Below are 16,097 nucleotides of genomic sequence, written 5' to 3'. Positions count from 1 at the left end.
AATCACCTGACCTCAACCCATTTGAAATGGTTTGGGATGAATTGTACCGCAAAGTGAAGGAAAAGCAGAGTGAAGGAAAAGCAGCCAACAACTGCTCAGCATATGTGGGAACTCCTTCAAGACTGTTAGAAAAACATTCCAGGTGACTACCTCATGAAGCTGGTTAAGAGAATACCAAGAGTGCAAAGGGTGGTCAGTTCAGAACAAATTCTTATTTTCAATGACAGCCTAGGAACAGTGGTTAACTGTCTTGTTCAGGGGCAGAACGATAGATTTGTACCTTGCCAGATCGGGGATTTCGATCTTGTAACCTTTCGGTTACTAGTCCAACGCTCTAACCATTAGGCTACCTGCCGCCCCAATGTGTCCAAATTTCTGACTGGTACTGCATATGTTTCATTGCCACATACACCGGAGAGGTGCAATGAAATGTGTTGTTTTACACGGTCAGCTATAGTAGTACGACATCCCTGGAGCAAATTAGGGTTAAGTGCCTTGCTCAAAGGATATTCAAACTAGCAATCTTTCAGTCACTGGCCCACACTCTAAACACTGCTGCTCTGTATTTGAATGTGTCCTGTCTTTGAATGTTTGGACATTCTCATCCTCTAGTCCATCCAAGTGTTTGAGTAAATTGATGTTTATGTCATCTTTAGGTCTCTGTGTCTACAGTATGTGATTGGATGTCTGCAGACTACACACGATAAAGTTTAGGAAGCCTTACACCGGAAATCCATTTAACGCGTTGGGCGGGGCGATGAAACAACTAAGCCCCATAAATGTTTAATGACGGGAAGCGACGTGAGAGTGGACGGTTGGGCTTTGTAAATATTGTCGAGGGAGTGTGAACAGGGCGGGACCAAAATTGGGGAATGCTGAAAATTTGCTGTGCACTCCGTGACGTCGCGTTGCTATTGGCCAATTGAAGCTCACTGTAATTTCCAACCCCTACGGTATTGACTGTTGATACCAGCTAGTACTACGTAGCCTGCTTGTTAGCACCAACATGAGGGCGAAGGTAGCATGGCTATCCGAAATTACGCGTTCAAAGGATCTTAGTTGTTATAGATTGCATGCTAGAAATGTAAAGGTAATTTCTATTTGAGACGATATATGCAGCCTTTACCGTGAATGCAGTCTTCCGCTATCGCTGGAGCCATTGCCTTTACATTTCAATAACGCAGTAATGCTGACTACTGTTATACTGATTGAATAGAGCCATGAGTCTAGTTAATTTGTTTGTTTGTTTAGACTGGCGGGACCCTGAGGTGATGAGGGACATAGAGCTTGCCACTGGAGAGGACCTGGGAAGGGCAAGAAAGGTAAAGGGAAGGGGAAGGGCAAGAAGAAATACCCCAACTTCAATGATCTCAAGAAGAGTGCCATCACTTTACGCTCCAGACTAGAGAGGAAGGTTTTCAACTCGTAAGTAGGCTACTCACTCAGAAACAAGTGGCCGTTTTTCTCTGTAGCTCAGTTGAGGTGCAGGGAGTACAAGTCATCCCCAACACAATAGATACATGGCCTTACATTCAGTCACTAGTCGTTAGTGTATTGACGTTGCGATAAATATATTATTTAAAATATATACTGTAACCTTGTTACAGATGAATCATCCCATGTGTAACTCTTTACTTGTGCATGTACTGTATAGTGTAAAATTCCCATGTGCATTTGAGAGGATTCATTATTATTCAAAACCCACCTAGACACTTACTGTTGGTTAAAGTGTTTTATTATGAAACATAACCACTAATAAACATCTGTAGTTCTAATCCTTTCATACTTCATTTTTCAGGAGCTCCATGAGGCGAGTGACAGACGTCATATAACAAATCGACAAGTTGAAACATGCAAAGTTTGCAAACCAATGTTATTAGGCTATGCACTGAATTAACAGAAAAGTTGAGGAGACCGGTTGATTTTGTGCCAGAAATATCATACTCATCTACAGATACTGTCTGTACTGGTGGAAATAACTCAGGAACCTTTTTCAAGATTCACACACAAAGACTTTAATGTGCATGTAATAACACGTTGAATTGCATGCTTTCTGATTTGTAAAACAAATCCAAGCCGTTTTGATTCGTTTTTATAAAATAATTTGTCAAATAATATTATTTATTGATTGATGTGTAACATGAATGTGATGCCAGTCTTTGTAATCGATTTGTCATTGTGATTTTCAGTGGCATAACTCTCAGAACTCTTTTTTACACTGCAACTCTATTTTTCAATATCTCTTTTGTAATTATCATAAACAACCAGTGCTTAATATTCGATGTGGAAGTGGTAACCGAATTTACCACTTGTGGATGACCGGCAGATTTTACAAATGTTTCCTACACCTATATAAGTTGCCAATAGCTGCCCTGTGAATCATTATTTTTTTAAATGTTTAAATAATGCTTATTTCCTCTGATATTGTGTAGATTATACATTTTTTATTCAATTTAACTAGGCATGTCAGTTAAAATCAAATTCTTATTTTCAATGACGACCTTCCGGGGAACAACTGCCTTGTTCAGTTGCAGAACGACAGATTTTTACCTTGTCAACTCGGGGATTCGATATCAACAACCTTTCGGTTAGTGGCCCAACGCTCTGACCACTAGGCCCCACATATGTTGATAATTAGTGAGTTCTTGTTAATTCTTGTTGTGTTGGCTTAGTACATCTTGATTGCAAGGAGAGGAATCTTCAGGCGCTGTTGTTGAGCTGTGTTTTGGTTCATTGTGTTCCTAGGCACCAATTGGGCAGGTCGTGTGGGAGCAAATGTTATGAAAAAAAGTCAATGTTGCACCAGGGCAGGCTACTGTCTGCTGGTCATTGGGAGCACATTAAACTAATTGCTTGCACATAAGCTGTCATGTTCTTTAATATTGAAACGTCATTAAACATTCCATCATAATAGTTTCCTTCATTCAGTTCACTGTGTCAGCAGCTGAAATATTATTCAATGAGCATACTCCCCAACCTGAGTATTTTTTTTCCTATTAGGGCCTATGTCAAATCGAATTGGCTTGCATTGTTGTTTACATGATTTCTAAAAAATATATCCCCAAAAATAAACAAGCCAGCTCCCTAGATGCCAGTGAAAGAGTAGCCCAGGGATTAAATTTGCTTCTGGAATTGCATATATTTTTATGACAGGGCAGTGGCTGCTTGAGAGTCAAATGTTTTGTTAAAATGATCCTATTTAGCCTAATTATCATAATATCCCAAAAATGTATTAAACTATTTTCGATGTTTTGTTACTCAAATCAAGCATATGCCTAGTTCACCATGTAGGCCTATTTCTATCAGTTAATTGTCAAGTTATTATTAAATTATATCTTGCAATTGGCATACTATTCAACATAATAATTACACTATTGCTTTTATGAGACCATTCAAACGAAAGTAAGACCTAGATTTAATCAGATCAAACGTTAAGGAACGAATTGCAAAAATCGCTGAAGCTGGAGATTTATATTTCCCTCACTAACTTTAAACATCAGCTATCTGGGCAGCTAACCGATTGCTGCAGCTGTACATAGCCCATCTGTAAATAGCCCACCCAATCTACCTACCTCATCCCCATATTGTTTTTATTTACTTTTCTGCTGCTCTTTTGCACACTACTTGCACATCATCATCTGCTCATCTATCCCTCCAGTGTTAATTTGATAAACTGTAATTACTTAGCTACTATGGCCTATTTATTGCCTTACCTCCTCAGACCACACTGTATATAGACTTTCTTTTTTTCTATTGTGTTATTGACTGTATGCTTGTTTGTTCCATGTGTAACTCTGTGTTGTTGTTTGTGTCGCAATGCTTTGCTTTATCTTGGCCAGGTCGCAGTTGTAAATGTGAACTTGTTCTCAACTAGCCTACCTGGTTAAATAAAGGTGAAATAAATAAAACTGTAAAGAGCCGACACCTACATAGAGCTGATGTGTTGGCGGTGTTAGAGGAGGTACTTTGTTGGATCTGTCAAATTGGTGAGCAGCTGATCTTGTGACCATTGTCAGTAAACAATTAGAAATAACGAGGTTGAAATTAAAAATCCTTCAACAAAACAATGAGGATTTCACCCGCCTAATCAAGGTGTGCTTCTCAAATTCCGCTGTTGGGATTTATCATAATGACACTGTGCAGCCAATGGCAATGTCCGCTTTAGGTATAGGCCTAATTCCGGGAGCCACTTTTGGAGAGAAAGGTCGCTAAGTACATTGTTGGAGCATGTGTCAATACTGATATGATTGAAAGTTAGAAAAGAAAGAAAGAAAGAAAGAAAGAAAGAAAGAAAGAAAGAAAGAAAGAAAGAAAGAAAGAAAGAAAGAAAGAAAGAAAGAAAGAAAGAAAGAAAGAGAACGCTGCTATTGGATCAGATATGTCCTTAACATTGTAATTATTTCACAATACTGAAGACGGATCTGCTCCTATAGAGATATTACCACCTATGGCTGCAAATATTGAGACCATGTGATTCCATGTTTAGTGGCATATAGCCTAAGTGACATACACTCTTGGAAAAATGGATAGAACCAAAAAGGGTTCTATGCTTGTTTCATACAAGCTACCCCTTAAGGTTCTATATAGAACCGAAATTGGTAGGGTTCTATATGGAACCAATTTTGGTTCAGTGAAGATGATCCCCCGAGGTTCTGATCAAAGAACCCTACAAAAGGGTTCTATATATAACCGTTAGGGGTGCCATATATGAGTCAAGCAAAATAACCCTTTTTGGTTCTATCCAGAACCTTTTTTTTCTAAGAGTGCAGGAGGGCAAAAAGCATATAACGACGCATTTAACTGTTCTATGAGTGGTCTGATGCAGGCATCAGATTACGTTTTTTTTTTAAATTGCATCTTTAATAACGATGGTTGTGGGAAACCGCTCCGAGATTTAACGATGCTCCTACAAGGTCCTATCTTTAAGATGCTTTTGGGAAACTGGCCCCTGATTGAATCGGCCCTAAGATGTCTTTAAGAACAAATGTCGCGCAGTGCGCTCTCCAATGCAGAGGGGAATTTAATGATTCCACTGCAAAACGTGTTGAAAATAATTTTATATTTACATAATGAACCCCTTAAAACTCACATTTTATCCAACAAGATATTCCAAGATCCTAAGACTTGATAAAAACAGCTGGCAGATAACAAAAAATGACACACTCCATAGGCTATTTTCTGTAACGCCTTGGTCGGGTCTGTGTGTCTTCAAGAAATGTCCCATTTTCTAAATAATCCCGAAATCTGGAAAGTTGTTTAGACTATCTACAAAGTAGAGGTTATATTCCAGGCTACGTCGTATAATGCATTTGTGTTTAGTCATACCTACATGTGAAATTCTAGAATGGTTCCAGGAGCACGTTCCCTAATGGCTGGCATATGCCATTTCATCACGGCATAAATACAGACTATGATCCGAAGCGAAATAGTCATCAGGTGTAAAGGGAATATAAATAAATGCTGTATCCATGTCACTTTTGTCCTTATAAACTCGACGAAACTATAGTTTTAAATATTGTATATACCTACCCTACAACTTGCATCGATAGTGCAAAACGTGCACTATTGACTGGATTTTCTGCACTTCTAAAGTGGCCCTATTCAAATGCGTCTCCTTATCCCAGATGGGGGGGAAATTAAATTGCTTAATTAAATACATTCAATCACCGCGTGTTTTTGTTAGACTTTTAATTATGAACTCATTCAAATATTATATAACCTAAAAGGGTGTTTTATGCACAAGCGCATTTCGTAGCCTGTATCTATCCTTAATTTGGCATGACGTTCTCCCACAATGAAACTCGTTTCTCTCAAGAGTTATGAAGTCAAAATCCCTCTTTTACACAGGGATGCCGTTTAAGTTACCAGTGAGTGTTTTTCCTCATCAAATGTATTCAGATTTCGTATCAATAAAGCCTATATCAATAAATCCATTATCCATTAAGTAATTAAATTTAATTAATAAAAGTTAGGCTATAGATATTCGCCATGACGGATCCAGTAATAGGCCTATGGTTGGGCTACTGTATTTTTCGATATCTACTAATCCTTTTCCGCACAAAAAAATATTAAATATAGGCTGTAGCTTTTTTGCTAGAAAACAAATGCAACATAATATCGTCGGTTTGCCAACATAAATAACTGGTCAAATAAATAAGAGTTAAACATGTCTTAAAAAGGGGGTAAAAACTCTGTGTTCAGTTCCAAAATGTCCTTTAATTTGGAGGAAAAGGGAAAAAAATGATCGACTGATAAGAAACAGGATTTAATGTATTGAATCTATTAAAGTAGCTTATTCGTTTGTAAATGGTAGCCTATAGTTTATTATTATTTTACTTTGTCTTATCAAAGACGAATCCAGATGAAGTGTGTATTCATTACAGCCAAATATTCTCAGGTAACTATATAAAATAAATTAGTAGCGACAACTTATATGAAAACAATCATATTTAACTTTCACAGTTTAGTTACACAGTAATTACAATATTTCAAGCCATTCCAGATGTAAATGAACGATATTGATAGGCCTACATGTATTTTTTAAACTCTCTAATATTTATGAACTGCATTCGAAATTTGAAGCTAGACATATATTTGTCAACATTTGTAGGCCTATATACATTTTGACCACGAGTATTCACATTCTATCAAAATGAAAAACAAATAGAACATTAGCATAATAAAAAATATTATTCCCTTGGTAAAGGTAAGTTTTCTTCGAGCATTAAATGTCCTTGACGAAACAGCAACATGAAATGTTCATCAGAGTTCTTCCCATCTTGCGTCAAGTGCATTTTAGTCTTTAGGTAAGGGCATGTCTTTAGTTCTCTTAAACCTTATGTGTAATATGGTTATTTAAGTTCATATTTCATTGGAGTCAATTCGTTTGATAATATCGGTTAATTTAAGACGCCTCTGAAAACATAATATTTGGGCGTAAAACCACACGTATGTCCATGTCTTTATAGGTGTGAAGTGTAAAACGCAGGCGCTCCGTAGGTCTGAGATCCCAACATGAAAGGTGACAGTACCGCATGACTTGGCAGAAAGGGTAATTGGGTGGTGCAGACTAACCCGCCTGGCCCGTGACCATAGCTCGTGTGCATTGACAGATGGCCGCTCATGGGAGGAGACGGGCTGAGCGGACTCAGGCCCCCTAGTCCATTGCTCTGGCCATTCGGCCCCCCGCCCGTCGGGGCGCTGGTGTCTGCGCCAGGGTTCTGCTTCTTCCACTTGGTCCGTCGGTTCTGGAACCAGATTTTGACTTGAGTTTCAGTCAAACTAAGTGACAGTGCCAAATTTAGCCTCTCACACACGGAGAGGTATCGGGTGCACTTGAATTTGTTCTCCAGTGCAACAAGTTGTTCGTAAGTGAATGCTGTCCGGGCCCTTCGTGGCTTACCCGACTTTGAATCGGAGCCAGAGCGCTTTCGCTTCGGCTTTCCTTGATGACTTTGTCCATTCGACCCTGACTGTTGCGTTTGCTGTCCGTCAGGACTTCTTGGGCTCTTGCTCTCCTTGTCGTCGTCTTCACGGTGGCCCAGTTCCCCCTGGGTATTTTCAGTCAGTCCACTGCTGCTCTCCTCACTAAACAAGTCATCCTGCATCTCGCTGTCAGAGTGGGAGTCTCTGTTGAAATCATTCTCGCATTCGTCCGATCTGTACACCAGCCCCTCATCTGTAAAGAAAACAAGACATGCAATTGAGTCTTTTTAAATTAAGAATCACAGAGGCCAAGTCATTTAGACAGATAATATTCAATAACTTATCAAGTAGCATATTCTAATTAACATATTGCTGAAGGAAATAGTGATGAAGAATCATGCCAGCTAATGCGTAATGGATAACTTTTTCCTCTATCCTCTATCTGTCCTCTCACCTTCATACAATTGTATTTATGAAGATAAACTGTTGTTTTTATCTCCACATTGTGCATTTATGTAGTCTATTGCTGTTGCGTAAGGATTTATTACAGTAGCCTATATGCACAAATAATGCTCTGCGTAAAAATTTAAAAGTCACAAACGTAATTCATGTTACCAATTTTATGGTAGACTATCAATGAAATATTGAAAACCTGCTTGTAATATGGTCTACTTTGACACCTTTAAGAAAAAGACTTGAGGCCTAATTATTTAGGAAAATCTTTACTCTAATTGAGTATAGGCATACTAAATATTCTAACAATATTATTTGTTTTTTAAAATCCATTTATGCTACATTATATTAGGCCTAAATTGTTCAATAAGGATAGACGTATTGTTTCTCAAACTTTTTAGATTCATTTGGTTTGTTTTAATATATGACCATTATAACACATAACCAGGTGAAAGTTAAATAAACAAAATTGTCTTTCAATTATTTTCAGGACAAGGCATCACTTTTACGCACACGCACCATCGTATAACAAAATAAATTATTAGAATTTCTTATATCAACCAAATATTTACTTTTGCATGATTTAAACAATACTTATACTTCCAGGGGAATCTTTTTTCCAATAAGGCCTGCACATCTTCAGCAGTGTTTGTTGACACAATTTTGGCAATTTGCTAAACCCTCTTCATGTGATCATATAATCTTAAGAATAATGTTTTTTGGTTTGTTAGTTTGTCTATTTCATTCAGTCCATAACAAATTACCCGGTCGATATGGCTGGTAATGCAGTGTCCTCTTCTCTGACTGATATTTTAAATGCAAAACCTATAAAGTGGTTACGGAGATCAATGTTTGTTCCTTATATTTTCGTTTAAAAAAATGACAGTGGGGGCAATATCAATCTCATGCCTTTTTTTCTGGGATCAATATCTTCCCTAATAATAATAATAATTGGTTTTAATCGTGTAATTATCCGAATTTTGACGTTATAATTAAGCTGTTGAAGGAGAGTCAGGCAAGCTGCCTGAACGAGATAGGCTACTCAATTCGATAATAAGATATCGAACTAGCCACGTTCCGAATGTCACTCTGGGGCGATTTTCGCCATTATCCTGCAAAGCACTTTAAATGAAATGTAATCGAAGGGTTAAAAAAAAGAGATTACATGCATTTTTTTCTCTGGGGTAGCCTAAGGGAATGTGTGCATGGCTAGAATATTCCACATCATATAACCTAATTTAACCTCAGATATGATCAAATTTATTTCTGAATCAAAATCTATTTTGAGCAGAAATATAATTACATAATATAGAATGCAAAGTTAGATGTGGAAAATACAATTTCATGAACTCCTTGATCTAAAAAAACTTGCAGGACCCTCTAACCTCAAAGACATAGGCTAACCTAATAAGACAAACACTCATCCAGTTCTCTGTCTTGTCATGATCAAAACAAATAGGCTAAAACGTGGTTTTACTAATAGGTGACATTATGTAACCGACGTAATTGAGCGTCTTCCTGAAGCATAACATCTAAGATAACAAAATGTATATTATATGTCTAATCTAAATTAGATTTTTCAGAAACCTGTAGGCTATTCAAGTGGGCCTACATCATAAACAACAACACTTTTGGAAAACCAAATGTCACCAAGAAAGACACAAACACTTACTTAGTGCTGTATATTTTTTACATTCATAGTCTTCTGCATAAGATTTCTGATCTACAGCATGATTCGAGTCGTCACCTCCACGGTTCTCTGTCCCGAAGGCGATTTCACTGCTGGTCCGGTTAGGATTTTGCTTTTTGCTCGTAAACTTATTTGGGTCCAAAATGTCCAAAACAGAAAACGCGGTGGTCCGGTGAACCGTTGGAATTGCTATTGGAGCCGGTTCTTGACGTGGAGAGTTGTTTCGACTGTCCCCTTGCAGTATGTCTATACCGCCTGGACAGGAAAACAGCGACAGTTCGTTGGTAGAGAGCCGCTTCTCGCAGTGATTGTCCATGCTTTCTGGACCGGTCACGACGATCACCGCTGTTTGGGCAGCCACAAAAGACGCCGTCGGAGAAGCGATTGAGAGATCTCCCCCCTGAACCTTCTCTCTATTCATGACTTCTCTTCAGGCGGAAGAGCACGTTCTCTTCTTTTGAACTATCAGAGATTTAGCACCAAGACAGTAAATTTAAGCTTATCTTTCAACCGATGACATAATATCGCATACAATTTGAGAAAAGTAGTCTAATGTCTGGTGCGGTATTCCTGCACAGCTTGCGTTACCACCCCTCTACGGCTGTACTGCTCTGGACAATGTTACACACGGCTGGTAGGAGGTGATGGTTCACTGTTGGATGTTGGTCTCCCTTGCTCAACTCCTTTTTTGGGTTTGAACCATCCCCTCAGGACCCGCCAACGTTTATGTCATGCATGCAGGCACACCTCGCTCGCTCGCTCGCTCGCTCGCCCCCCTCGTTCGTCGCCAAAACTTAGACACAAGCTACGCCTTATTTATGCATTCATATTCAACTGTGGGTTGTAATTGGCTACGAATTAATCCCATGTCTCTAATAGCCTATTATCTCCATATGAGCGCGTGAGAGGAAACAGAGGCGCACGGAGAGTGAGGGATGATGCGGTTCGTGATATACTCTGCAGTCAGCTCGGTTTCAACTCCACTGAACTGGAAATGATCTAAATAGGCTTATTTTTCCTTCCTCCCTCGCCTATATCGACCACTTTGTGGTTGTGATACTTATTGTTTTATAAAGTATTTACAATATCATAAGGCCATGATCTAACTTTTTATCAGCATTCAGTGATCCATTGCAAATGAAGGTTTTCAGTATAAAATCTGTAAGGGAAGGCTATTATTATTATCACTAGGCTTATTGTTATTTTTTTTATAAGCTACCCATTCAAACATTAGCCTAAACTCATTGCATTCGCTTGATAAAGTTCAGATGAGAGAGATTCGTTATCTTTAAGGCAAATTACCGGGCACTTTCCAGAATTCAATTATGCATTGAATAAACTCAGTAATGCCCCTTTCAGTGAAATATTGATTTCTAATCTGAGATGTAAATATTATGCCAGAAAAATAATAGACAAAATAATTTGATTTTGATTTAAAGACGTGTTTATTCTAATCTCGACCTTAAAATTCTACTTACTCTCATTTTATGCACTCCTTAAAACAGTAGAATATGGCACATCATAAAGAGAGAAAAAAAGAAAAGGAGGTGTGCCAAGCCTCACAAAATTGGATTTCACTCGTCCGGGGGCTGATGACACATACAAGGTCAGCTCTTTGCAATTACCGCGGGCAATGATCATTTGGGAAGTAGAAATTAAAAGTTGGGGAAAACAATGGGTAAAACAATCATCTGTAATTTTGATAGGAATGAACATGATTATTATATCAAGAGGGCAAGCCCAGGTCAGGGGAACCAGCCCTGCTCTCCACACCTCTATAGAGACTGACTGACTGCTGATACAGACTCCAGAGCAGGGTCCACAACGGCCAAACTGTAATTAAACAACTATTCGATTTTCATCGGATCTATGCTGTGTCCTAACAGTGGTTTGACGCGTCGTTCTTTCTTTATGTTTTCGAAGTTTGTGACTAAATACGCTCACAATTGCCTTATAAGTTAGGACCAAACACATCATTGGCTAGGACTCTATTTGCTGGATAAATAAAGGAAAAACTGATAATTTTTATGTTACTTTTTCTCCCCAAGGTGGGATGATAGCCTACAAATAATCTCTTTACATTTGTTAATAATGATGATGATTACATAGGCTAGGAATAAACAACAATAGCCTAATTATAAGCATCATCATCGTAACATCATATTAAGATGACATATTACATATTACATCATATTGAAATATTTTAAAGCTCTTCTTCCCTGTTTGAGCTAAGATACTGCCGCCACAATGCTGCCCTTTTAATAACCCAGATCACCTTCGCCAATGGCACACAAGACACCACTGATATCGAAAAACATATACAACATTCGTAATAACTTTGAATATGTTGTCACTGATTTTATCCAAAAACAAAACACCTATTTTCATATTCCCATGTAGGCCTACTATGACACGCATTCAAATGTCCCTTGTGGTCCAACCTCTTGATCTGAATATACACAATTAATTATACTGCAGCATCCGCGGGTCCGGCTGTCCCGTCGAACAGATTGGGGGGACGTGGTGCCATAATTACTATTTCCACGTTGCCTCAGAGTCCATTCTCCACATTTAGACGTATAACGCTCGATAATTTGCATGTAAATAGTGTCTTTCAAGACCCTCTTTTTCACTGAACTTTGAAAGGGCCCCGTGAATTACCGACAGTGACCTGCCAATTATCCGTACATTAATCACTCAAGTTAAATCTCATGACAACAGCCTCTCTCTTCTTCAACGGCAAAATGAGTCATCTGTCAACATGAAAAACCAGTCTGGCCCTTCCACAGACACCCCAACCCCACCAATGTTACAATAACAGCTGAATAAATAGGGTCACATGCACCAGGCTCTTCCATCTTCGAAAGTCCATGGCAAAATGTTCAGGTGCAGGGCAGGGCAGGATCTGGGTTTAGTAAGGAACATCAATTTACATCTGATTACACCAAACTGAATGAGTTGAGAAGATTTAACCATTTAAATCTGTATTCCATATCAGATACATGTATGCTGACTCCCCCACTAGTAAGCAGCATTCATAAGGTTAAAGACTCCACATAATGATAGAATACACAGACTTGTATGAACAGTATTTCAAATTATATACCCTTGGTAAGATGGTGTGTTTTACAATCTGAATAAATGCAAATACCCAAATCAGACACTGAAAAAATTATGTTCAACACCCAGTCAGCATCCAATACCGAACATGAGAAGGCCAATCCTGAGAGAGCCCAGGCTCCCAGTGAGAGATATGGTATGGCAGAGAGCGGGATAGGCATGGCTCCCTGTGAGAGATTGCATGGCAGAGAGAAGGAGACTGGCATGGCTCCCTGTGAGAGATTGCATGGCAGAGAGAAGGAGACTGGCATGGCTCCCTGAGAGAGATGGGATGATAAGAGAGAGAGCACTGCGACTCCAAGTTGTGTCAGGTACACTAGAAGATTTAAATCACCATGGAGGGAGAGAGAATCTAACTCAGTAATGATCTTAATTAAGGTTAATGAGCTCTGATCTGCCTCTAGATTATTCAATTAATCTGATCATATGAATGAATCATAATTAGAATAATTAGAAACTTAGAAATGTATTGCAGATGATACCGTTTCTTGCTACACAGGACCCAGAAGAATTATAGTGGGCATGTTAATATCATCAAATATTGCTTCAGACTTCAGACAATACTGTAGCCTTCCCTCACTTACTCTGTTAATGGTAATAATAGTAACAACAACAACAACAATAACAACAGTTTTTCACTATAATATCAAAGACTGTGGGCCACATTCAGTCAAATCTGGTAACCGAGTGTCTCTGGCAAACTAATGCAGAACCATATTTCGTTTGCCGTTGGCATCACAGCGTCCTGTGGGGATTTTCGTCTAGCTACAAAAGAAGTTCTAATGCTGGCTTGTGATAAAGCTGTAAATGAGTGACTTTTTTATGTGAGCTGACCCTGATGTCAGCATACAAGCAGCTGTTTATTGAAATACATTCCAGCAAGTCAGGTACTTGTACCTAGCTAATGAGCCATTGCATCTAGGGGACAGTTAACCTTGTTAATTGGCCATATTTTAAGAGGTGAACTGGGAATCAACCACAGATTTTTGATACATTTTATTACATTGTTACAGTGGGCATACTGGAACCAGAAATCGGCCCTGGCATTTCTAACACACCGGTCAATTTTTTTCCTTGAGGCCCCCACACCGGCTCATTTCTTTCCTTGAGGCCCCCATTATTAGCCAGATATTGATCCTTTGCGCTACAAACCCAAGTTAGACAGGGCCTCTATGCAAAAAAATGGACCAGCCTATCTGGCATTTGGTATTCAAACTAGTTCAAATACAGCTGCCCTGTTGGATTCTGTTTAAAAAATCTGAAAAAAATAAATGTTAGAAAAGTACTAGTGCACCACCTCACAACAGTCATAATATGTCACCAGGGTTGGTGAGTCTAGCAACTAACCTAGAAAATGTGGATATACAGTGACCATTTGATTTGTGCAAGAACATTATGCTACAGTGGAAGGGTTCCGTGCATACACTTAATTCATATGTAACATGAATCCAAACAGTGCAAGATGAACATTTTTGTCTTATCCCAGACACCTGGCTTCAGGGTTTGATTGAATAGAACTCTGGGTCTCGTATTGTGCAAATACACTACATAAAAGCAACTCAAAACACTATGTCCGATTTCTGGTACATTTTCTGTAGAGACATATAGTTCCAGGGAGGGGTGTTTGAGGGGGTTGTGAACAGCACGGCAGCAGTTTAACGATTTTGAATGAGCTCTGAGTGGTAAAAACCAGACAATTCCCCATCACGATGGCACATGACAGTTAAAATGACCAGAAATCAATATTCTGACCAGGTGTCTCACACTGATAAGACCGACCAAGACAATGTTGACTATTAAACTTGACAGCTTGAGATATTACACTATTAGTTATGCTATTTTTAATAATCTATAATATTTGGGCTATAATTAATTAATTATACGGGTCAGATAATATCTGAGGCTGAGATGAGGTCGGAGGGGTCTACTATGGTGGGTAATGAGAAAGGAGAAATCTAATCTAAGGATGAGGAGCCGTGAAGGAACAAATATACAACCACCTCCCTTCCTCGGATACAGAGGAGAGAGGAAGAGGAGGAAAGGGGAGAAAGGAGGGAGAGAAAGAGGTACATGGGCAGAAAGAGTGAGCGAACAATATAGAGGGAAATTACCAGTAGGACCAGTAAGATGAAGGAAAACATGCATATGTAATAACATTTTAAACATTTTTCATGAATAGATCCAAAGCCTCTTTTAGATTTCAGCGAGAACAAAGAGAGATTATATATAAATAAAAAGAGCAGCAAAATTCACAGCTTTGTATTATTTTGATGTACTACTAAGCCAATCATGGATAACATACACTAGATAATGCTATATGCTATAAAAGCACTGCTTTTCTCACAAGCAGTGCAAAGTTAAATGTTGAACACATATTCTTAAAGCTGTGCTCCACAGCTAGACAGACACTACTAGCATATGATGCAACACCCCTGTAACTGGGAGAGCTCTCCACATATTGGCTGTGATGGATTGCAGTGTGCAGGTCAGTATTGTGATGTTCTGGGTGAAGGAGAGGATGACTCCACGGTTCTCTGCAGGCTGATTGGGGGTCACCACGGCCGTCTTAATGGCTGCCGCGAGGTGAGACACTTTGCCAGAAGCCAGATCATGTCTGATTTGCAGAGGTTACACATCAGCTGTCAAACTGTTTGCTCTATTTCAGCAAAAGTTTAGTCCTGCTTAAAGACTGAAGCCACTATAAACAATTAAAAGTGACACTGTTAAGGCTACTGCTTAACTTTTCAGATTTACACCAATAGCACCGACTGCTGAATAGCTACTCCCTGAAATAACTTTCAATCATTTTCTTGGGTCAAATGGAAAATCAAGAGCCACGAAAATGCACATTTTAGAAATACAGAGCATTTACAAGTTTTGTTCAGGTCTAATACAGCCATTTGTATCTCAATATCAAACCATTTCTGGGTAACAATTAAGTACCTTACTGTGTTTTAACATAAAATGGTAAAAAATAAACTAAAATAACTTCTTAGCAAAAAACTATTTCTCAAGCAAAAGGTTTGGAGAGGGAAAACTGAAAACTAGCTGTTATTGGCAGAGGTTTAGAACTTTCTTTCTTATTGGTCTATTAACTAATTTACCGCCTGGTGATTTTACCAGGCAGGCCAGAACTCCATTCCACCAAAATAGGCTGAAATTTCACGTGGTCTTTTCCAACACTAAAATGAATTATCAAATCAAATCAAATTAGTCACATGCGCCAAATACAACAGGTGAAACAGTGAAATGCTTACTTACAATCCCCTAACCAAGAATGTAGTTTAAAAAATATGAATAAGAATAATAAATAAAAGTAACACGTAGTTAAAGAGCAGCAGTAAAATAACAATAGCGAGACTATATCCAGGGAGTACCTGTCCAGAGTTAATGTGCGGAGACACCAGTT

At 38.7% G+C, this 16,097-nt stretch overlaps 1 protein-coding gene and 1 long non-coding RNA gene across 2 annotated transcripts; one reads left to right on the top strand and one right to left on the bottom strand.

Annotated features, from left to right (window-relative positions):
- Window positions 1–841: 841 nt before the first annotated feature.
- On the top strand, window positions 842–3,505 carry LOC121840309. The gene is made up of 3 exons (XR_006079499.1): window positions 842–1,090; window positions 1,252–1,425; window positions 1,799–3,505. It is a non-coding gene; the product is annotated as an uncharacterized LOC121840309 (long non-coding RNA).
- A 3,055-nt stretch (window positions 3,506–6,560) lies between these two features.
- On the bottom strand, window positions 6,561–9,989 carry LOC112220464 (NK1 transcription factor-related protein 1-like). Its single transcript, XM_042302835.1, has 2 exons — window positions 9,626–9,989; window positions 6,561–7,678 (listed from the first exon to the last, which is right to left on the bottom strand). The coding sequence occupies exons 1-2, from the start codon at window positions 9,987–9,989 to the stop codon at window positions 6,963–6,965; spliced, it is 1,080 nt and encodes a 359-aa protein (XP_042158769.1). The 3' UTR covers window positions 6,561–6,962.
- Between the last annotated feature and the right edge of the window lie 6,108 nt (window positions 9,990–16,097).

The sequence above is a fragment of the Oncorhynchus tshawytscha genome, linkage group LG21 (genome assembly GCF_018296145.1).
Source record: "Oncorhynchus tshawytscha isolate Ot180627B linkage group LG21, Otsh_v2.0, whole genome shotgun sequence".
Classification (NCBI taxonomy): Eukaryota; Metazoa; Chordata; class Actinopteri; order Salmoniformes; family Salmonidae; genus Oncorhynchus; species Oncorhynchus tshawytscha.
Note: the sequence above shows the minus strand (reverse complement) of the source record. Positions and strands in the feature narration are given on the sequence as shown.

Coding starts and splice junctions, on each gene's coding strand:
- LOC112220464 (XM_042302835.1), bottom strand. CDS start 9,989: ATGAATAGAGAGAAGGTTCAGGGGGGAGATCTCTCAATCGCTTCTCCG. Junction 7,679..9,625: donor CGGGACAGAGAACCGTGGAG/GTGACGACTCGA, acceptor TTTTCTTTACAG/ATGAGGGGCTGGTGTACAGA.